The sequence below is a fragment of the Antedon bifida genome, chromosome 5 (genome assembly GCF_963402885.1).
Source record: "Antedon bifida chromosome 5, ecAntBifi1.1, whole genome shotgun sequence".
NCBI lineage: Eukaryota > Metazoa > Echinodermata > Crinoidea > Comatulida > Antedonidae > Antedon > Antedon bifida.
The window spans coordinates 24,460,461-24,483,042 of record NC_136230.1 but is presented as its reverse complement, the minus strand read 5'-3'; the positions used below and the strand labels follow the sequence as shown (position 1 = coordinate 24,483,042).

General features: G+C 36.9%; 1 protein-coding gene across 1 annotated transcript in view; it reads right to left on the bottom strand.

Moving 5' to 3' along the window:
• Positions 1 to 22,582, bottom strand: part of LOC144843628 (E3 ubiquitin-protein ligase HERC2-like) — a 55,044-nt gene that overhangs the window by 19,541 nt on the left and 12,921 nt on the right. Inside the window, exons 16-45 of the mRNA XM_078700497.1 lie at positions 22,209 to 22,437; positions 21,618 to 21,897; positions 20,995 to 21,182; positions 20,486 to 20,641; positions 19,855 to 20,040; positions 19,243 to 19,431; positions 18,969 to 19,060; positions 17,932 to 18,564; positions 17,387 to 17,600; positions 16,690 to 16,997; positions 16,116 to 16,249; positions 15,326 to 15,648; positions 14,734 to 14,906; positions 13,911 to 14,103; positions 13,495 to 13,677; positions 12,565 to 12,749; positions 11,568 to 11,718; positions 11,289 to 11,476; positions 10,678 to 10,899; positions 10,183 to 10,339; positions 9,302 to 9,552; positions 8,669 to 8,933; positions 7,194 to 7,399; positions 4,870 to 5,028; positions 4,193 to 4,418; positions 2,426 to 2,534; positions 1,826 to 1,962; positions 1,482 to 1,669; positions 844 to 1,041; positions 78 to 365 (exon numbers count right to left, since the gene is read on the bottom strand). Coding sequence (XP_078556623.1) covers positions 78 to 365; positions 844 to 1,041; positions 1,482 to 1,669; positions 1,826 to 1,962; positions 2,426 to 2,534; positions 4,193 to 4,418; positions 4,870 to 5,028; positions 7,194 to 7,399; positions 8,669 to 8,933; positions 9,302 to 9,552; positions 10,183 to 10,339; positions 10,678 to 10,899; positions 11,289 to 11,476; positions 11,568 to 11,718; positions 12,565 to 12,749; positions 13,495 to 13,677; positions 13,911 to 14,103; positions 14,734 to 14,906; positions 15,326 to 15,648; positions 16,116 to 16,249; positions 16,690 to 16,997; positions 17,387 to 17,600; positions 17,932 to 18,564; positions 18,969 to 19,060; positions 19,243 to 19,431; positions 19,855 to 20,040; positions 20,486 to 20,641; positions 20,995 to 21,182; positions 21,618 to 21,897; positions 22,209 to 22,437 — 6,411 coding nt within the window. The remainder of the gene's footprint in view (positions 1 to 77; positions 366 to 843; positions 1,042 to 1,481; positions 1,670 to 1,825; positions 1,963 to 2,425; positions 2,535 to 4,192; positions 4,419 to 4,869; positions 5,029 to 7,193; positions 7,400 to 8,668; positions 8,934 to 9,301; positions 9,553 to 10,182; positions 10,340 to 10,677; positions 10,900 to 11,288; positions 11,477 to 11,567; positions 11,719 to 12,564; positions 12,750 to 13,494; positions 13,678 to 13,910; positions 14,104 to 14,733; positions 14,907 to 15,325; positions 15,649 to 16,115; positions 16,250 to 16,689; positions 16,998 to 17,386; positions 17,601 to 17,931; positions 18,565 to 18,968; positions 19,061 to 19,242; positions 19,432 to 19,854; positions 20,041 to 20,485; positions 20,642 to 20,994; positions 21,183 to 21,617; positions 21,898 to 22,208; positions 22,438 to 22,582) is intronic.

Below are 22,582 nucleotides of genomic sequence, written 5' to 3'. Positions count from 1 at the left end.
AGTACTACATGAAACTTCAGTTGACACCTAAATCATAGTGAATTACACAGTACAGTTTATATGATCATAATAATTACCTTTGACCCTTTAGGTCCTCCTAGCTGATCCTTATCATTCAATCCCCATACAAACACCTTTGTATGAATCTCTGGACCAGAAGTGTTGTTACGTTGCCTAGAAACACTCTGTGTATTGCCTTTACCCTCATCATCAACATCCTCCTCGTCTGAGGCGATGAAGGAGAAGTTTGCGGCAATGTCGTCATCTTCGGTTCGCATTCTTCCAGTGATGGTTAGGCCGTGAACTTTGCAGTCAATACCGCTGCTCTTACACTGTCGTATTGCAATCTCAATGTAGCGGTAGTACTAACAAATAAAAAGATGTTTTATTTATCTAGTCTAATAGTATTTAGTCTAATACGGTAGAACCACAAAAGGGGAAACCTTTGTGACAAAACAAAGTGTTCTTTTAATAGAGGAGTCCCCTGAACAGGGTTTCCCCTGAATAGGGTTAGCCATAGTGTTAAAACATGTGTAGATCTTTGTTTCATTGGAAAGTGTTCATTTAATAGGGATTCTACTGTAATTTGTAATTGTAGTATACTATCTTAGAAATTTTGGAAACGAATATTAATAATAGTGGCCTTAGAATTTAGAAGCATATGCACGCCTATGCTTAAACTAGTCAAAAACCTTGTTTGTTGAGTTCATATCTTATGTACAGTATATGGTTAAAGATTATAATTTGGTGATCTTGCTTGCCTGGGTGGCAGCAGCAACCGCCAAGATAAACCATCATACTTTAAGCACATATTGTAATAGTGGTCTGGCAAAATTGTAGTACCTCATTAATATCTGATAGAAGAGTCACTGCAGACTCCACTGGTCCAACCTTGACCGTTTTAATCTCCTGTAGAGTGGTGAGACTGTCACCACCACTAAGGATTATCAGGGATGGCTGATAGCTGCTGTCCGCTGGGTCTACCTGCATCCGAAGACGATACACTAAGATGTCGGGCTGAAGCTCAAGGTGGATCCAATGCTGCAAATATATATTTTAATATAGTATAACAAAATGCAATAACACAATACATACAGTAAAAACCTCCTTTGAGAAACCACTATTCTGGGTAAATAACCTCTAAAAGTGGAAAACAATATATGTTTTAACAATACGGTCAACTACTCCTGGGAAAAACCCTATTAAGGGGACACTTGGTTGATTCCTTAATAGGAATTTTACTGAAATTGAAAAAAACACTGTGCTGTATCATATCAAATAATTGTTGAGTCAGCATAACTAAGATGGATTGAATTGAAGGTCTTACCATGGTCTTAAACTTAATCCAAGGCTTTATACCCTCTACGGAAAAATAAAGGTTATAGTGGAATAAGCTTAGACTATGTCTTATGACTCTATATCTATATCAATATTACTCTTTGAAATCTTCACAGGTATCCAGTACAAAAAATAGCGCTTACTTTTCCTTGTGATCCTGAGCTCTGCCAGTAAGTAGCCTGATTGCCATCTACTAGTCTAGAGATCTGACCTTCTTTAGACGATACCGTTATATTCTTCACACACTTGGACCATTCCTCTATTAGGGTTCCAACTGTAGAGCTGCGGCGCTTACTACGACCTGGCCGGCCAACATTCACGGGTGTAGCTCCTATAAAATAAATTAAAATAAATAATTTAATTAGTTATCAAATGCCCTAAACTGGAATAAATAATCGTTCGACTTTTTTAGGCCTTTCAGAGAAGCATTGACAACTTTAGCAATGCAGAATCACTGTTGGTATTGGTTACATTTTTGTCAGCATACCTGGTACAGCCATACGCATAAATGTGTGTCGATGACATCGCTTTGATCTGTAGCATTTCTCGCAGTAGTCAAAATTAGCACATATACGGCATTTGTAACGACAACCAGTTAAAGGCGACATCTGACACCCATCACATCTGAAAACAACAATACAGAATACTACTATGCTACTTGAATGACTGCTTATGAGGTGAAATAAAAAAAACAAATATTTTCGAGTAATATGTTTTACAACGAACAGAAAATATACAAATACACAAACAATGATGGATCCTTACACTGGAAATAATATTAGGAAGAAGTTCAACGAGAAAGGTGTTTTTGCTTCCTAGTTTGGACTAGACTTTATGGATAGGAGCCTCTATTCAGAGGACACTCTAATAGGGGGTGTCCCCTGAAAAAGGGTTGACTGTAGTGATATTTAAACATATATTTCTTCTTTCACAGGAAAATGTTCCTTTAACAGGTAAGAGGTGCTCTATTGTATGTGGAAGTTAGTAGTAATGTGATTTCTAATGAATTTTAATCTGGACAAGAAAAAAACCTTAAAATTTTGTCTTGACCTGGTGTGAAAGAGATTCATAGAGTATCTTTACTTACGTAACGTTTTGGTGAACACAAGGAACCAGTTCCATTTCTGATACCAAGCCTGTCCAATGTGGCTGTTGCTGGAAGTTTACAGTCACATCTTTACCATCTGCACTAAACCCTGAAAAGAGAAGAAATACAAAATATTATGCTTGGAGTGGTTAAATTATGGGATGAAAATTGTCTCGGAAGGGTTGTGGATTGGGAGTAAATGGGATATCCACATGACCAGAATTTGTACTGGGCAGGTTTCAAACTACTGGAGGGAAGGTTTTTAAACTATACTTGAAAACCATTACACGGAAGGGTTGTGGATTGGGAGTAAATTGGATATCCACATGATCAGAATTTGTACTGGGCAGGTTTTAAACTACTGGAGGGAAGGTTTTTAAACTATACTTGAAAACTGTTACACGGAAGGGTTGTGGATTGGGAGTAAATGGGATATCCAAATGATCAGAATTTGTACTGGGCAGGTTTCAAACTACTGGAGGGAAGGTTTTTAAACTATACTTGAAAACCGTTACACGGAAGGGTTGTGGATTGGGAGTAAATGGGATATCCAAATGATCAGAATTTGTACTGTTGGGCAGGTTTCAAACTACTGGAGGGAAGGTTTTTAAACTATACTTGAAAACCGTTACACGGAAGGGTTGTGGATTGGGAGTAAATGGGATATCCAAATGATCAGAATTTGTACTGGGCAGGTTTCAAACTACTGGAGGGAAGGTTTTTAAACTATACTTGAAAACCGTTACACGGAAGGGTTGTGGATTGGGAGTAAATGGGATATCCACATGACCAGAATTTGTACTGGGCAGGTTTCAAACTACTGGAGGGAAGGTTTTTAAACTATACTTGAAAACCGTTACAGGGAAGGGTTGTGGATTGGGAGTAAATTGGATATCCACATGATCAGAATTTGTACTGGGCAGGTTTCAAACTACTGGAGGGAAGGTTTTTAAACTATACTTGAAAACCGTTACACGGAAGGGTGTGGATTGGGAGTAAATGGGATATCCACATGATCAGAATTTGTACTGGGCAGGTTTTAAACTACTGGAGGGAAGGTTTTTAAACTATACTTGAAAACTGTTACACGGAAGGGTTGTGGATTGGGAGTAAATGGGATATCCACATGACCAGAATTTGTACTGGGCAGGTTTCAAACTACTGGAGGGAAGGTTTTTTAACTTTACTTAAAAACCGTTACACGGAAGGGTTGTGGATTGGGAGTAAATGGGATATCCACATGACCAGAATTTGTACTGGGCAGGTTTCAAACTACTGGAGGGAAGGTTTTTAAACTATACTTGAAAAACGTTACACGGAAGGGTTGTGGATTGGGAGTAAATGGGATATCCACATGACCAGAATTTGTACTGGGCAGGTTTCAAACTACTGGAGGGAAGGTTTTTTAACTTTACTTAAAAACCGTTACACGGAAGGGTTGTGGATTGGGAGTAAATGGGATATCCACATGACCAGAATTTGTACTGGGCAGGTTTTAAACTACTGGAGGGAAGGTTTTTAAACTATACTTGAAAACTGTTACACGGAAGGGTTGTAGATTGGGAGTAAATGGGATATCCACATGACCAGAATTTGTACTGGGCAGGTTTTAAACTACTGGAGGGGAGTGAAGTGGAAGTTTGGAAAGGTGGCGAGTAATTTTTTTTTTGTACAGTATATCAGTGAACACAGTAATTATTTTATTGGACAATAAATGATGTTCTTTGAAGTTCACAAAAACGTAAAAAGCATAAAAATGCACAATACCTGTAACAGTACCAATGCTCTGGTGTGTGACGGATCCCCATCGATATTTGGGAGATGAAACTGTGCGTCTGACACGCACCCTGTCACCTATTTTGATGTTAGTTCCAGGTGCACCTTTCGCCTGTAACCCGAGGAGCTCAACGTGTATATACCGCACCCAATAGGTACCTCCTTTGATCTGCCAATCACCTTGAACATTTAGATCATGAAGTCCATCTCGATCCAACTGAAAAACAGCAGTATAGATATTTAAACATATTATATATCCTATATCAATTCCTGTAATTTGATTGGATGATGATTATGCAAACGGAAGCAGCGATGAGCATGACAAGATCAGAACAATGGCAAGAATCTACTTAGATGTTATATAAAACAATAATGTTTTTATATTTGTGCAATAGTAACTTAAAAATATGATATTTATCTTTCACCTCATGAAATTATTTGTACCATTGCACTCATCAATATTCATTATTTGTATAATATTTAACCAGGTGCTCAATTGTAACAAATAACAAAATAAAGTAGAGTTTTTAATGTAAATTTTAGGATGACATTGATCCCTGCTTTTTTTTTTAGAGTAATGAAGCGTTTGTACTTGTTGTTTCTCAAAAATGCTATTTTGTATTTATTTTGTTTTATGAGCAAATAAATCCGAATCTGAACTACTCTACCTTAACAACTTTGCCAATATCTCCTTCTCTGACTTCTTCATAAGTTCGACAGCAACGTATTGTCATACCAACTTGAATATTTTCACGTATATAGAGTGCATAATCATCATTGCTCAGAAAATCACTACGTTTCTTATAGGCCTTTTCCTCTGTAGAGCCCTATAGAGATGACATACATAAATTGTTTCAAACATATCCATTGAAATAAATAAAAGTAAGCAATGAAAGGGTGTGCTAGGGCATGTGGCGCAGTATTGTTGACGTTGGAATACTAATTGTGAGATCGTGAGTTTGAATCCAACGCTCATCACCTTGCTTGTAACCTTAAAGGGGGATTCTGGGTTTAAAATTGCTTTTAAATATCGTTTATTTATTAAATAAAAAATATTATAACAATATAGACATGTCAGAATGAAGAAGTAATAACGAGAAATTAAAAAAATTAAATTTCATATACATTTTAGGGTAAATTCATGGAAAGTCTGTTTTTCAGCAGCTTAGGGAAGCTCATTAATATTCATGAGATATTCACAAAATCACGTCATCAGTGGATTCCAAACTCGCGATGTCAAGCTTGTACGTTGTGTTTGTCAACTTGCATCTCTAGCTCTCTCCCCTGTCAAACGACGACCACCCGATCATTGTGAAATACATTTTTTGTAGATTTTCTAAGCTAGGCCTAAAGTGTAATACAGTAATAACAGTAGTAGCATATATTTATTTGACATTTAATGAAATACAAAATTTACTAGTACAGATTACGGAGTAATAAATTATACTATTTTTATACCTCGAATAGTACAGATCGTATATCGGCTTCACGTACTAGGCTACGCCTAGCCTAAATCATTTTATTCATGGGTGAGAGCCATTTCTGACTAGGGATTCCATGCCACGATGGCTACGTTAAAACATTGGGGCCATCATGGGCCTAGCTAGCCTACTACTAAACGATTGGCCCATAAATAACAAAACTCAGTGGATTCCAAACCCATCCTATAACCAAACTCCTAAACAATCTAAACCTAAAACGTTCTACAAAATCGGCTGTAAATATTGAGGCAAAACGAGGTCCGATCGCCTTCCGCACGTATGGTGTCCCGATCGTCTAATAAGTAGGCCTAGAATAGGCCTAGTTTACTCTCCAAAAAAGCGGATACTGCATCAAGCACAAGTAGACCAGGTAGTAGGAAGGAGACCTAGCCGATCCGGCCCAGTTAAATATTGAGCTAGCTAGTGTTGTAGACCCTATGCGAATTGATACTACCAGGCCTTTTACTATAGGCTACACTTTTTAAAATTAGCAATACTTATGTTTACAAATATTCCAACTCTCTCATTCGAGCTATATTATCTAAACCATTCCGGTAGGTCGAGTCGACCTTCATTCAAATACTGTACATCGTTCATGTTGTGATTATAGACGGGGTATACTCGACCCGACCAGTTTGGTATTGTACAGTATATTGTATCTGCCTATCACATGACGATGCCAGGCATGGGGGGAGAGAGAGCACGTGTATCGTCGTCTCGCTCTCCTCGCTCTCAGGAATGTATACGTTACGCTTCATTGATTTTGAAGGCTTTCCCTAAGTCCGTGCGAAAATCGGCAAACGTAAAGTGCAAACATATCTAATTTTTCACTGTTTTGATGGATTTTTATAAAAAATTGACTTTATAAATGGGAAAACCGACTAAAATTACATCAGATAAGTATAATTTTACTAAAGTAATTGATATGGTTAATGATAACGAGTCGTCGGAAGATTGACCATTTCACGAATTTCCTATTCTGTAACCACAGTGTGATTTTGCCGTAGCTGCACTTGTAATCTGGCCTCATTTCACAGCCTTCGTTCTGCTTCACTGGGCGCTTATATAAATTGAAACTTTTACTGTTCAAGAGACAAACAAATATATTTTACATTTTTTACTATTCATTTTAAACCCGGAACCCCCCTTTAAGCTCTGTCTACACTATAAAAAATGTGATACATGGACATGATGATACCATATTAGGTGGCTAGGCTATACCACGCTGGAAAGGTGTCTGACATTTTCCATTGTTTATTACTGAACATAGGAAGGTAGGTAGGCCTAGTCAATTTGGTATTGGATTCCGAGATGATGTATGCTCGAGATTTTTTGTATAACTTATTTTTTCCTTATATTAGCACCCTCTATATAATTTTAAATGATTATAACACGCCCTCTATTGTTTACAAAAAATTTCGATTTTTTTTACAACTTGGGACCTCTGTCTACGTATTCGTACAATGAACTAACATGACACAGTTTAGTCATCACAAATCAGTGATCCTTACCAAATTGAATATGCATTTTTCATTGATGTCATCATCTTCATCATTTTCAGTTTCATAATGATCATCACTTATTGATTCTTCTTCTTCCTCCTCCTCATCGTCCTCGTCTTCTTCCACCTCAACAATCTCAGGTATCTGTAAGTCAGGGTGATCCACTAGCCAGTTCACAATGGCTTGGACACTTGGACTGTTCTCCGATAACACACCTGAATATCAAGAGATAATTTGTAGCGAAATTGCCATCTTTTTCATCAATGGAATGTTCTCTCCATTCAACAATACAAAATATTCATTGTTTGTTTTATAACACACCTACTTATTCAATTTAACCATCGTAAATCATTGATGAATGCTAGACCATGAAGCTAAGTCATTAAAAAGGCAGTGCTTTAACTTTAGACATGGAGTGTATATATATATATAAACGGTCCGAGTTCGAGTCTCGGTTGGGGCGACTTTTTCTCATTCTCACAGATTTCCTCATCTTTATCGTTTCAAATTAATTAATTAAATTTCAGTATATCACCGGGCGGTTTAGAATTAATGTTCTTTGCCTGATGAGTTTATATATATAAAAGTATCTCTTCGGAGATCCCGCCTCGTGAATAAAAATACTGTAAGATGAGGGCGTATCAATTTTATCTCTGGTGCGCGTGCGTACAACTGAGGACTAGTGCTGTTCCGCCGTACCACGCCGAGAATGTTAAAGAGTCGCTATCCAATCGAGTTCGAACAATACCATGAAAGCCCCAGTGGTCTAATGGTTAGGACATCTGCATATCAAGCAGGCGGTCCGAGTTCGAGTCTCGGTTGGGGCGACTTTTTCTCATTCTCACAGATTTCCTCATCTTTATCGTTTCAAATTAATTAATTAAATTTCAGTATATCACCGGGCGGTTTAGAATTAATGTTCTTTGCCTGATGAGTTTATATATATAAACAGAACGCACAACAAGTTGATTTCCGAAAGCAATCAGCCAACAACGTTGTGTGGCAAAAATTCTCAAAATTCGCATTGGAGCGTGTTAATTATCACCATTAGATATCACTTTTCCATTAGGTAGGGCTAATTCCAAATGTTGTCCAAACGTGTTGCGTAGGTAACCAATCAATTTGCAAGGTGTGTTATAAAGAAAATTATGAGGCCACAGAAGAGGGAGGGGATACTGAATAAAGGTTGTTCAGTGCCTGCAAACTAGGTAGGATTGAGTAAAAATTGTCTAGGCCTATTTAAACAATGTTGGTTGCTAGTCTCTAGTTTAAAAAGGGCACATTTGATAAGCCCTCACATGGCAGCAGCAGTGCAGTGCTTACCATGAACGACAAGTCTCAAAAGTGCACACAAGACAGATGTGAAAAGACATTTTGCAGCAACCCTGCTATAACCACTTACCTAAAATTTAATTTTTTAAAATTACTTTTATTAGAATGTTTGGAGGTATTGGAAAGGAAGAAATAACACATCTAATACTTACCAAGTGACTGAACTGCAAACTCTACATTAGCTCTTGGGAAACCCATTTCCATGACCTGTACAACCAGAAGCGATGGAGGTGGTGGAGCTGGTTTGGACTTCTTGGGTTTGTTGGTAGTGGCCTTCTCACCAACTGGTTTCACTGTGGGAGCGGTAGAAGCAGGTGATGGTGTAGAAGGTGATCTGTTCTCTGGAGATGTTGCCATTTGAGATGAAGGATAGCGTGCTTCTGCTACTAAGTGTTGGCAGACAGCAAGTGCAGCAGACTTAAAAAACAAGAAATATTGCATTATTAGTCTTAAGCAATAACTATTTTGATACTCTTGGGTTTGTAGGTTAGCATAGATGCCTCTTTTAATTGTTGCTCTGGGTCATCTTCATATTTGTTATTTCAGATAGTTTATGAACTTTTTCTTCTCCGTTTTTGTTTAAAGCACTTAAAACATGTGTATTAATCTCTGTCTACACTATCAAACTTTATGTGTCACTACCATATTTGGTCACATTTTCCACTTTTTTTTGTCAAACTAGTTTTATAGTGTAGACAGAGCTTTAGACACTAAATAATGTTTAATTAAAAAATCCATAAGCAGCTCACTGTTTACAAAGAAACTGTAAAAAAATGATAACTTACCTCAAGTTCCTGCCTATCAAACAGTGCTTTAATTGGTGATGGCTGAGTGGCAGTGGTCATTAACTGCTGAAGTAGAGTATTTGCAGATGATGGTAACTCCGACTGGCTACCAAGGCTAGAAGCTGACAGTCCAGATGTTGCGACAGACAACAATGGCCTTAAGTTCTGCTGGTGCCTGAACAACTTACGGGCTGCTTGAAACAGGAACAGCCGAATTTGTTGGGTTCTCAATTGTTTCATAAAGACCTTATCTGAAAATGTAAACAAATTGAAAGTGTTGTTTAGAAACACCAAGAAACAGGCTTATCATAATATCGATGAAAAAGTTTATTTAACTATGTATACCACACACTGTATGCATAAAAATTGCAAAAGCTAGAGCCAGTGAAGCAGTTTTTAGCCTTTAACAATGAAGTTTGCTGCTAAATGTAAGAAGAAGAAGAAAGGGAACATTGGTGTACACAATTTTGTCTATTAAGAAATTGTAAAGATTGTATTTTATGAATATTCAAAGCATGCTGGTAGGAGAAAAGCTCTACACTATCAAACTTTATGTGACACAAAATGTGCCTATATATGGACACATTGTCATATCACAATCACAGCACACTCTAGTTTGATAGTGTAGACAGAGCTTTTGAGCACTACTAGCAGGTTCACTGTACCGTGTCAGTCTAGTAGTCTTGGCCTACTTATTTAAAGCTATTTTTGGTATGTATAACAGATTTTGTCTTTGCTATTGGCTTAATATAACATTACCTTAGAATCATATTTTGTTGAGGACCACATAATATTATATTATAATTTCCCTCGAAGGATTTCAAATGTTATATTACAGTTCTAAGCAGGCAACATCTGTATGACCTCATGTTATCTATTACCTTGTACTATTGGCAAGCTGTTACTTGTGGAGCGAGCTTTCTGTATGGTTCTGTTAATCTTGAATCCTTGACTAGCAAGACTGATAAGAGATCCCCATGTCTGAAGGGCAACGTCTACTAGAGGCAATTTATTCACATTGAAGACCATTACAGGAATCTAAAAACAATCAATAAAAAATAGTCATTTAAAGATTATTAAATTTATATTATAATACATCAAAATGCAAAAAAAAATTTTTTTATGTGAATGAGAGATTATTTAGACCATTAGATTTTAGTTATTATCTAGAGTAAGTTATATCTTGTTATTCTTAAGCTGTCTACACTATCAAAGTTTATGTTACAAAAAAATGTGATGTGCCCATATATTGACATGACTAGTTTACACATAAAAAATGATGGTTGTAAGAATGGCACTGAAGGCTATCTTTATGACTCAACAGCATAATTTGAATGCTAATTGTCTTTGGAATAGATAAAAACTTATGCACTGACCGGTGTAATGGATGACAGTCTGCAAACTTTCAAAACATGCTGACCATCGAACTGGATGGTCAGTCTTCCATTGGCTGAGATTCCGGCAACTGTCCCTTGACCATGTTCTGCATGTCGTACCATACCACCAAGACGAGGTCGTTTATCCATTCCTCCAATCACACAGAGTACGGCCATCACACGGCCCTGTTTGATTTTAGTCTGCGCCTCATCCTCTTCCATCTAATCAGAAAAAGGAACAACATGTATGGATTACTGAAGTGATTAGGTTCTTAGTAGGAAAAGTCTAGATGAGTACAAAAGCTGAAACATACGAGTGACAAAAAGAGATAACTAAAGAATTATTAGATAAAATATTATCTTGAAAGAAATCTCCTCTATCCTCTATTAATTGTTGTTGTATTGTTTCATTATCATATATTATAAATTGTTGTTATTGTATTCTTTTACCATTGATAGAAACTAATTATCAAGTTAAAGTTCAACTCTCCTCAAAGGGAGACTTTAATCTGTATATAGGCCAGTGGCCTTAAAACATAAACTTTTCTTAGTGTGCCAAGTAAAATGTTCATTTCTTGACATTACATTATTATTATTATGTTATTATTTACCAGGGATGTGTCAATAACCAAATCTCTAACAAGCTGAAGTTGGTGATAAATATATGAGTTAATGAGAGGGTTCCAAGTGTCCAGATTATGCAGACTACGTAACAACACAATGATCTCTTCAGCGATGGTACTTGTGAAAGAGGCCGTCAAAGATGTCTTGTTACGAACTTTCTTTCCTTTTCTTAAATCTAAATAAATGAAATTAAAATAACAATTGTATTAGTATAATTCACAAATATATGCTGAAACGATCAGGTGAGTGAGTGAGCTACTACTAACCTCCATGTACAGAAGATGGATCAGAGCAACAAGATAAGAGAACATTGCCTAGTAATGAGAAGAGTAACTCAACCAGCTCCTGTACTCTCTCAGGCTCCTCACAATCCTTCCATGATGGAAGTACCCATCGTAACAAACGTAATGACATAATCTATTGACAAAGATATAATGAACATGTATAGTATTATAGAATGGTATCAAATATATATAAATTAGGACCATGGACCAAAATGCATTGGGCTTGCCTATACCAAAAAAAAATTGGTAAAAAAATTACGGTGAAGTTATAATCCCAAGGGTGAACTTAGTCCTCATGGAGAGGAGGACCTCTGTCTCTAGGGTGTGATTAGACTCCAGGGTGAGCTTTGTCTCCAGTGTGAGCTTAGTACTCGTGGTTAACTTATTTTCTATGTTAAGATTAGTCTACAGGGTGAACTCTGTCTCTAGGGTGTGCTTAGATGAGATGAGTGAGTGTGGCCGAGCGGTTAAGACAGTGGAACCGAAATCCATAGCCATAACATTGGCAAGGGTTCGAGGCTCACTCGCTCCATGGTTCTGGTGGTAGAACAAGTCTTCTCGGATAAGGACTATAAACCGTAGGTCCAGTGTACATCTGGCTCATGTGCACTTTAAAGAACCTAGTACATCTTTCGAGACGAGTAGGGGGTTACCCCGGTGTACTAGTTCATTCATACACACACACTGTCGTGGACAGACGAATTGGCGCCGTAGTTGGCTGCCGATGTCACAATGGGACCCTTAGTGGAGCAGTAGCCTTCAACTATGAAGTTTGCTCCTTAAAATTGAAGAAGATGAAGAAGAGATTCCAGGGTGTGCTTAGATTCCAAGGTGAGCTTTGTCTCCAGTGTGAGCTTAGTTACTTATTTCCAATGGTGAGCTTAGTCTCCAGGGTGAACTCTGTCTCTAGAGTTAGCTTTTTCTCCAGTGTGAGGTTACTATAGTAAACTTAGTCTTCAGGATGAATAGATGTACTAACCTGTGGTGGAAGTGTTTCACCGCTAATTTCATCACTTCCAATAATGTTAAGCAATAGAGACACCCACTGGGTAGTACTCAAAGAGTGACAGAGTCTTTGATTTGTGGAAATGCCACAGACAAAGCCTAACGTTGACCATTCACTGTACTGATGTCCTACAATCAATTCGCTACTGCTTCCAGTACCTGTGATTGTAAAATTATCAAATTTAAGAATCAACAAATAAAACAAGGCTATGATCACAATTGTTATCCACCATATGCAGATAAATTTTTTTTTTTTAGGATGGGGTTTCTGTTTTGGTAATCTCTTGATATTGAGTAAAAGCTAAATAATTGTTTATTATTTTACAAGTCATTTTTGTGTTCAAAATAGTGCGCGCTTCATGTACGCTCTACACATGTGTGTTTAGTTTGTATAGCAATTCTCTATAGTTAATGCATTGTTTTTACATTTTGTTGTTTCAAATCATGTTTACAGTAATTCAATAATTTTGTTATTAACAAAAACCTTCAACTGTTTTAATATTAAATTCAATGGTTAAAGCCTTGTGAACAGTATACACTTTTTAACAGCAACATTTATTTAGAAAACAGTTCATGAAATAAAAACAGCATATATTAATTACAATAACTTAAAATGGTAACATTAAATAAGAACTGTTTCAGGTATCAGAAAAAGAAGTAAAAGAACTTGTCAAAAACCAACCCCTAGAAAAAAACAACCAAAGAGCAACTGCATGACAAATCATTAGCTAATAATAATCGGAATAGTTGGACACAAAGATGGCCAGTAATGTACCACATGATTTTCTAAAATTTGCGAACAGAATGTCGTAACTCTTTCAATATATGGCTCTGGCTACACCATCTCTCCACTCCTACCTTAATTTATTACATTTAAAGTTGACATAAAATAACCATCACTCACTTTTGTTTAACTTAGTACCAGTCTGCACAATCCTACGCATCAATCCACTCATAGTGTTGATGGCGTTCTTCTGCATTGCTTCACCATGCAGTCCGCACGACACAGCAAGGGAACGGAGAAGACAAATGCAAGATCTACGTAGTAAGGACGATGGGTGATTGCTCTCATCTTTTTGCTTTGCACCTTTAAGAAACCGAACATTATAATTTATTATCTGCAAATGTCAATGTCACTGCTTGACCTCCAATTAAATTTTCTTATTTTTTATATTTTTATTAGTGCCTATAATTATAAGTAAGCATAAGTTGCGTATTTAAAAAATGGCTCAATTATCACGGAATTCATGCTTGGACACAAAACAAGTGTTTTTATTTCTTTGAAAACAGATGGCTAGTCTTACAGAAACAGTAAATTACCTGGATCTATGTCCACTTCCTTATCTTCTTCCATGTTTTCAAGTATAAGCGGTGGCTCAGCTAACTTAAGGTCATACTTTCCTTCTTTTCCCATCCTATAGGAATTGGTACTACCTGTGTCCCACTGGACACGAATCCATCCATCTTCACCTAACTCTCCAATTACTCTACCCTGGCTGGGTGGTGGGCCATCCTTTAAAAGTAAAACAATGATGGCAGAAGATGAATATGTTAGTAGAAGCATTTATAATTCTGAGACCTGGTATACAGAAAAACCATGTGCTTCAAATTTTTTTGCTAAAAATGGTATGTATAAAGGATCCTAAAAGCAAATATTAACTAGATACTTTTTTCTATTTAATCACATTTTACTTTATGACACGCCTGAGTGCATTCTTGCAATTTGAATGGTTAACGCATAATCTGTTTAATATCTAATTGTGATAATTAACATACTCTAATGCATGTTTAAATGTTTTAATGATTTTTACCATGCAACGTTGTTGAATGATTAAATTCGGAAAATCAACTTGTTGTGCATGTTGTCTAGAATTATGCGTCTAACGTTGGAGCACTGCCTTTTTGAAAGGCCTAGCTTCCCGGGCCTAGCTTTCCTCAATGATTTACGATGGATAAATTGAGTAAAAGTAAGTGTGTCATAAAACAAATAATGAATGGAGAGAATATTTCATTTGATTCGCTAAGCCTTGCTAAAAATAGAGCAGTCAATGTTACAACTCATGAAATATTTTCGTATCTAACTTATAAACATTCATTATTTGTATAATATTGCATGAGCTGGAAAAAATACAAAAAGTAATACCTGATCTCCCCATTTCCAATCTTGACCTCTGATGACCCGTGTACCAATCTTCATGAGAGATGCTAGTTCTGGACCACTTGTTGGTATAGGAGCTGGTTGAGCACATGTTCTGGTTTCTTCATAAACTGTTGCTACACCTGCTACTCCCTCTTCTTCATCTTTTTCTTCAGGACCTGTTAACAAATCATCAGTTAAGCACTATCTACACTATTAAACTTTATGTGACAAAAAAATGTGATGTGCCCATATATGTTCATGATGATGTCATATCACTACCCTATTTGGGCACATCCCACTTTTTTGTCAAACTTGTTTGTGACAGTAGTGTAGACAGAGCTATAAAGTTTTACATGCAAGCCATATTGCTACAAATTGTTATTGCTTATCTGCCTGTCTGTCTGTCTGAAATTGGTTTTCTTAATTTATGCTAAACATTACCATGTAATATTTTTGTCATAACACTTTATTTTAAAATCATTATTTATTATCATTTTAGAATGCAATGTTATTATTATCTATCTGACATGGCACAGTTATAGTAGTTATGGGCAGCTGGAGTATTGAGAGCAAACTGATTTTGTTTTGAACTAACCAATTAGCCGGAGTATAGTTTGTGTAAGAGCAAGTACACCTGAATTCAACAAGAGACTGACACCATTTGGAAGGTGATCGCCAGTAAGGAGTCCAAGAGATGTCAGCAAGAATCTGACTTGTGGCAGTGACCCTAGAGACTTAGAGTCATTAGAGGTCGTTTCTGAGGCCGCTTCCAACTGAGCTTCAGCTTCTAGGACATGCTTGCGTAGAGTGTCTATACTCCAAGCATTCAGCTTTGAGAAAGTTGATTCTAAGATGACTCGGTCATAAGGAGGGATTAAATGTACGTTGGTCAATGGATTTGACATCGGTGAAGTGCAGCTGAAAAAAATAAAAAAATTCAACAGTGTAAAATTTAGATTTACATAAGATGGAAGCAAGCACCTTTATACTCTATATTATAATTAACAAATGATCAAAGATGCTGAAATATCAACTCAACACTATTTACTATTCACTACACAGTTTCATTAGGGGAAATTTAGTGCTTTGGATCTGAAGGTAGAAAATAATGTGTAAAAAAGTGGATGGCACAACAGTACTGTTCAGTTATATAAGACATAGTTCTGAAAAAACTGTGTACACTTCTCACTGGTAAAAAGAACCAGGTTAGTAAGGGTTTACCACGGTGTTCTGGTTCATTTTTAGCACTTGTCGTTAATTGTAATCAGGCTTTGCTTTCTTGGTTTCTGTACTTGTATAGTAATTCACATCAAATTCATACACACACACACACCGATGTCTGAAAGCCTCAGTAGGAGTCTCAACGTATCCATTAGATAGCTTACCTAATTTTATCCATGGCCACAAGTCCTTGCCAGCCACATAACATAGCATAACGGACAGAAGGTACAAGGTATTCTTTGTCTAGTAGCCTCAGCATGGCTTCAGCACCTTTCAATCTGTGGTCAGCTCTTTCCATCTAATGTATAAAGAAAAAGATGTAAATCAACATGGAATACTTGTAATGTGAAAACTTCCTATTGTTTATGTTAATTTTCATTGAAAATGTATTGTCTTGTGAAAGAGATTTCACTATTTGGATAGTAATTAGATTTGACCTTGGCAATCCTTTGATAATGAAAATAAAAAGACTTGTTATGAAAGAAATGTTTTAACAAGTGTAAGTAAGGTTTTTGGTACAATGCTAGGTAAATGCAGTCTTTACTTTATCCATTACACCAAAAGACAGTTGTAGCATAACCGAAATATTGAGACATGTTTAATTTTCCTTTTTTGGATAACCAACATACTGCAAACCTTACCTTACAAGTGTTTAAATGCCAAGTCAATAACAATAAGTTTAAGTCAAAACAATTTGATCTGATAAATTACCAAAAGATAGAGGTTATTGTACCATACCTGATTTTGCAAAGCTTTTCTAAATTTTTCTATTTCAATGTTATCATCATTGAGTGCAAATTCAACGATCTTGTTAATGAGGGCAGGCTGCGTGCTGGCGCCTGTCATTCGTTGCCGTAACCAGCGAAACTTTCTAGCACTGGTGATGGTACTAGCGATTGACTTCCAGGAATCCTGATCATTGGTTAATAATGGTTGTGATTGGGCCTTCTTGGCAAACACTTTAAACTCTCCTTCAAGTTCAGCTGCAGAATCAACTGGATCTTCTTCCTTCTGCTTATCTTCTTCTGCATCTTTCTTTTTAGAACCTAAAGCAAATCATATCATTCTTTAAAATCTCTTCAAAATGTGGTCAAATTCATTAAAAGAAACATCATCTAGCAAAACTCTTTGTTAGCACTCACTGGCATCAACACAGGCACTTCAATGGGAATTAAAAGAACCGGGTTGAACACCTGAATCTCTTAACACTTTGGAAACGCACCGAAGACACATCAGAGACAATGTGAAAAGTACAAACTCTAAAGAAGGTCATTCTTGGCCGAACAATTATTTATTTAATTGTATTTATCATTTAAGCTATTTTTTTTGTGCAGGATTGATGTGAATGGTACTCCAGACTCTCTGGTGTTATTCATGGAGTTTAATGTGACAGGAGTCACAGAGACAACGTTTTTTTTATATTTACATGTATTACCATCTGTTGATGTTGCCGAAGTTGTGGATCTTTTTTCTCGTATCATTCTTGTTACAATCCTCTTCCACCTTGGAGCAGTGATCAAGATTTTTAATCTGGTGAGAGCTGAAACCTCATTGCCAACTGCTGGTCGCAGTTCAGTGAACAGGAACTTGCAGCGGCCAATCACAGGAGAACACACATCTTCATATGATTGTCCACTGTCTTGATGAATCTGTGATTGTCAAATTACTTTACTTAAGCCTTTTTTTTATCATAATGTGATAAGTTGATGGTAAAAGAAATTAATATTGTAGTTGTTTTAAAGTGAGCATTACTTCAATACTATGGTACAGGTAGTTTTTTCATTTAAAGTAAAGAAGCAGTATCATTACTAATGTGAATAGTAAGTCTACTACAGAATGTCTTAAGAAGATAGTAAAGAAGCTGACATGATTGTTTAATATGGGTGAAGATACGATGGAACAAAATGGTTTTCAATAGCAAATAGCAACAATTAACATATTATTAGTACATTATTAAAAAATACAATAATTAACCAATACCTTTATTAGTGATTTCTTAGCATTGTACACAACTTTACATATTTCTGAAATTGATTTTGGAAGCGGTCTGGAAAGAGAGCCCTCAGTCTGATGTGGGTCAATAATGGCTAACGATGCATGTCCAAGGTCATGATGCTTTAGGATACATGCCATCAATAGTCGGCCCACCTCTTCCACAGGGTGATCAACAGGAAATGTGATAGGAGGGACTAAATGGTGGCTTTTACAGTAACGATCACAGCACGCTAAGAAAGACCTCACATAAGGGTCATTCAATCTGGAGTCTGCAAGTGCTTGGATAAACGGTCTTGCAGTGTCTGCTAAAGATGCTGAACGAGCAAAGCTTTTATCGTTCGATTCCAACGTGCTATCACCAGACTGTCTGCCAGAAGCTTGGGAGGAATCATCATCGTCTGGCATTGAGCTGGGTGGTGGAGGAATCAACTGGATGCCACCACTAAAGAGCTCTGCATTAAGCCATTTCTGACATTCAAGTTCATTAGGTGTCAGAGGAAAGCTGTGCATCTGGTGGTTGCAATGAAGTCCTAGTAGAATAGCTAGAGTACGTTCTGTGTCTATCAGTGGTGATGATATAGAACTAATATCCTTGCTGGCTACCACATCTTGCTCAGGCTGAAAAACAAATGGTTTATTTCAATTATTGTTCAGCCACAAACTAGTTAAAAATAAATTAAATATTTTAGTGATTTTCATTTTGTGTTGGGATGTTGGCTGTGCAAGGCCTAATGTAGGCATTGTTTTCTTTATCTATCTCTATACTTTTATTTAATTCTCTATTTTGATTAGTCTGAAATAAAGAATAAAGAAACATACATGCAATAAAGCATTAGAAAACCAGGCTTGCAGGGGTCAATGCTCATGACACCTGACCTTATTTTGCATACATGCAAATAACAAAAAAATTAGATTGGAAAGTTGAGTGCTTTGCAGTTGCGACATAACCAACAGATCATGATGATCATGCAAAACCATTTGGGCTAGACATTGTCTTATTTGGCACAAAGGGTGTAACTTACTTGAAGATAAACTCCAACAAGGAATCTCTGCAGCTGGTTCTGAGCTTCTGCTGAATGATTGGCAGCCACAAAAGCTTCAGTTGCATCTTGAGCTACAAAAATAATGCATATGTATATAATCAAGTATTGGTAAGAAGTCCAATAGCCCTTATACACTGCCACAATAAGTGGAGATGGTCCAGATTTGTGTAACATGACTGACATGAGTCCTGGTTAGTGTCATCTTTTTTTGTTTCATAAAAAATGGTAAATGTTACCAAATACAGAAGCATACCTGCCAACTGTAGTAAACATTCACTTCCACATGGTGCATCTGTTTGGAAGTCTTTGAGATCATAGACTTTGCCATGTATTACAACCCACAAACCACCATCTTTGTTGTGGTTCTCCAAGTCAGCTTTTCTGATCAACTGTACTTCTTCCATGTTGTATGGGGTATTGTTTGAAGTTCCTGCTGAATTCACTAAACAAAAAAGAATAATTTTTTTAGTTATAAATATAGACTTAACAGGAACTAGTTACATCATGTTCATTCATCATGTGCATGCAGGGACACTGAGATGTGCTTTCTCACTTGATTTTATGCGAAGATCAATAAATGTATATGTAGGGTTTAGGTTGTCCCAAATCGTAACCTCCTTATTTACATACAGTAAACTCTCCAAAAACCAAACTCTCTGAAAACCACAAACTAAAAAAAAACAAGACTTTTCTTGAGGTTCCAAAGATCCCAAATTCTTTTTTAATATGACAGAAATTCTAGCAGGACATTAGGACACACAACAAGTGTCATTGGAAGAGTTGACTGTAATTGTTTAGTCAAAGAATTGGCCAGTTAATGTTTGTGCAATTAACTGAACAATAAATATTGAATTTGTATATTAACCTGGTACTCCAGGCCAATCCAAGTCATTCTTATCTTCTTTGTTGACACCAGGGGCTAAAAGATTGAACTTGTCCAGTGTATCCAGCATGTTTCCCAGTAGGGGTACTGCTTCAGAGTAATGCATCACTAAAGATGTGTGTATCTCTAATAGTAGTACACAGCTTACTAGCTCAGGCAACAGCACTCCTACAAACACAAAATAAACATAAAAATAACCATATTGCTAATTAGCTGCTAGTAAAGTCTATTAATGAGGCAAATCTGTGATAGAAGACACATTCTGTATGTTAGGCTGACTATTCTTAATTTTATGTATTGTTAGAGGCTAATACACATCAGACTGGGAGAGAAACAGGCAAACAGAGCTTCTGTACTCATATGAACATGACATTTCATTCTGGACAAACATTCTATCAAGCACAGTGTTTACATTCCACAATTATTAAAATAGTTATTGATAGTGAATACACTGAAATTGGAACACACGCAAGGAAGCTTAAAGTAACCACACAAGTTACTGATATCTTGGAATGACAGATTTTCAACGTAAAATATAAATTATCTTTGAAATAAGTGCTGTAAGATATTTATCTCAGTAACTCAGAGGGTCACTTTTATCTTTCCTACTTACCAGATAAATCAGATTCTACAATGCCAGCAACTATTGCGAAATGTTTACAGCTTTGGCCCGCTAGGCTGGAAGCAACTGGCATAATGTCGTTAATATGTGAACACAGCAAAGCAATGTACTTGCGAAGCAGTGAGCCTGCACCTAGCAATTCTGGATCTGAAAAACATAAACAAATATTTCATTACATTTATTTTCCCTCAAAACGATATATGAACATGAAAACAATACATGAACAAGGACCAAGAAAAAAACAACAAACATAACCAGCCAGAGACTGAATTCCCAAAAAGCGAACACAATCACTATCTTGTAGGTATCCTATTGCAAAGATTAAATGTATTTATTAACATCCTACAGGTTAACTGGAAACTGAGAGAATTTGGATTCGGCTCTATGCGGACCCACAGCAGCCAACAGTGCACCCATAATGATCCCATTCTGAATAGTATAACATGCACTGTATGTACACAGGACCAACAAAATAGTTTGTTCCTAAGAAGCTGACTCACCAACTATATGTCGACTTGCCCTCTGTTCTTGTTCATTTGGGAAGAGAAAACTAACCAGAAGTCTTTGGAATTTAAGTAGTAATTCGAGTGAGGCGGACTTCTCATTCTTAATGACATTTGGAGCATCACTCTTGCTCAAATCTGAACTCAACTCTCGTAGCTTTGATAAAGTTATTGAAGATGCATTTCTGAAATATAGATTTTTAAGAAACGTTGTATTTCAAGACATATAAATAGTCAAATGGCCGAGCGGTAAAGGCAAGGCCGCCGTTTACCGTACCTAAATAGCCAATAATATCGGCATGGGTTTTGAGGTCGACTCAAACTTCTTAGATAAGGACAATAAACTGTAGGTAAAGTGTACACAGTTTGTCCATGTGCACTTTAAAGAACCCAGTTCATCATTGGAGACAAGTAGGGGGGGTGACACAAAATAGCACCTGTTCAAGGGGATTACCACCTACCTAATAGGACAGTGATTAATATTCTATTTGTAATTCTTGGCTACATGATATGATGTGAATTTATACTTTTTTTATAAGCATGGCTATACCCTCTCTAGTTTCTGTCTTAACACGTTGGGGGAAAATATAGTGAAGTGAAGTTAATCATTTCAAAATTACCGAAGTAACTGTTGTACAAGCTGCAGTAAAGGAATGCTTGTACACATTTCTTCACGAACTCCTTCTTCTACTCCTCTGGTTCTCATCTTCCTTCCTTCTGATGTGTCACCTTCTTTGGCTTCTTCTGCAATCTCTTTCTCCTTCATACTTTCAAGGTCTTTCATCTCTGTACGAATTGCAGCATACAATGCAGATTCTAGCCCGCCATCAGCCATCAAACTGCTCACTAGGAGATCCATCATGAAGCGACGGCCTGGTGTCATTGTAACAGTTTCTCCACCTAAACATTAAAACAATAAACACACATTAATAACATACAACTTTCAGAAATGTTCACTCCCCTTTCATCCCATTAGGACATACAAAACGCAGTGATTACAACAGTAGCTTAAATGAACCAGAACACTGGAGTATCCACATACAATGAGATGCACTGGGTTCTTTTACATGTTCACTAGAATTCCAATTTTAAATCCTTATCTGAGAAGACTTGTTGTAGCATCAGAACTACATGGCCTAGGGCAGCTTTCATAACCTAAATGGCAAAATGAAGAGATTCAGTGCCACAAAAATTACTCAGAAATAATATACCTCCACTTGGTAACAGCGCTGATAAAGCCCGAGCTCTTTCCTCTGCAGTAGGTAAAAGCATAGACCATCCACTTTGTAAGGTGGCCTGTGCGGCACTCTGAACAGTAACAATTACACCAGCATTACTAGCCAAGTCAACAACCCGTTGTTTGAGACTTGATAGTAGAGGTCCTCCTAGGCCTAGGCCAAGCTTGTCTGCATCCTCCTGCTGTGATATGGCTGAATGAAGCTGTGACAAAATTAATTTAGTATTAGTTATCAGTAAATGCCAAACCATGCTTACAACTAGCCTTGTAAAATCATTTGCTGCTGCAACTCACACAAAATGAGTGAGAGAGTACACTATGCTGTTTTCCCTGCATTTGTTTGACAAG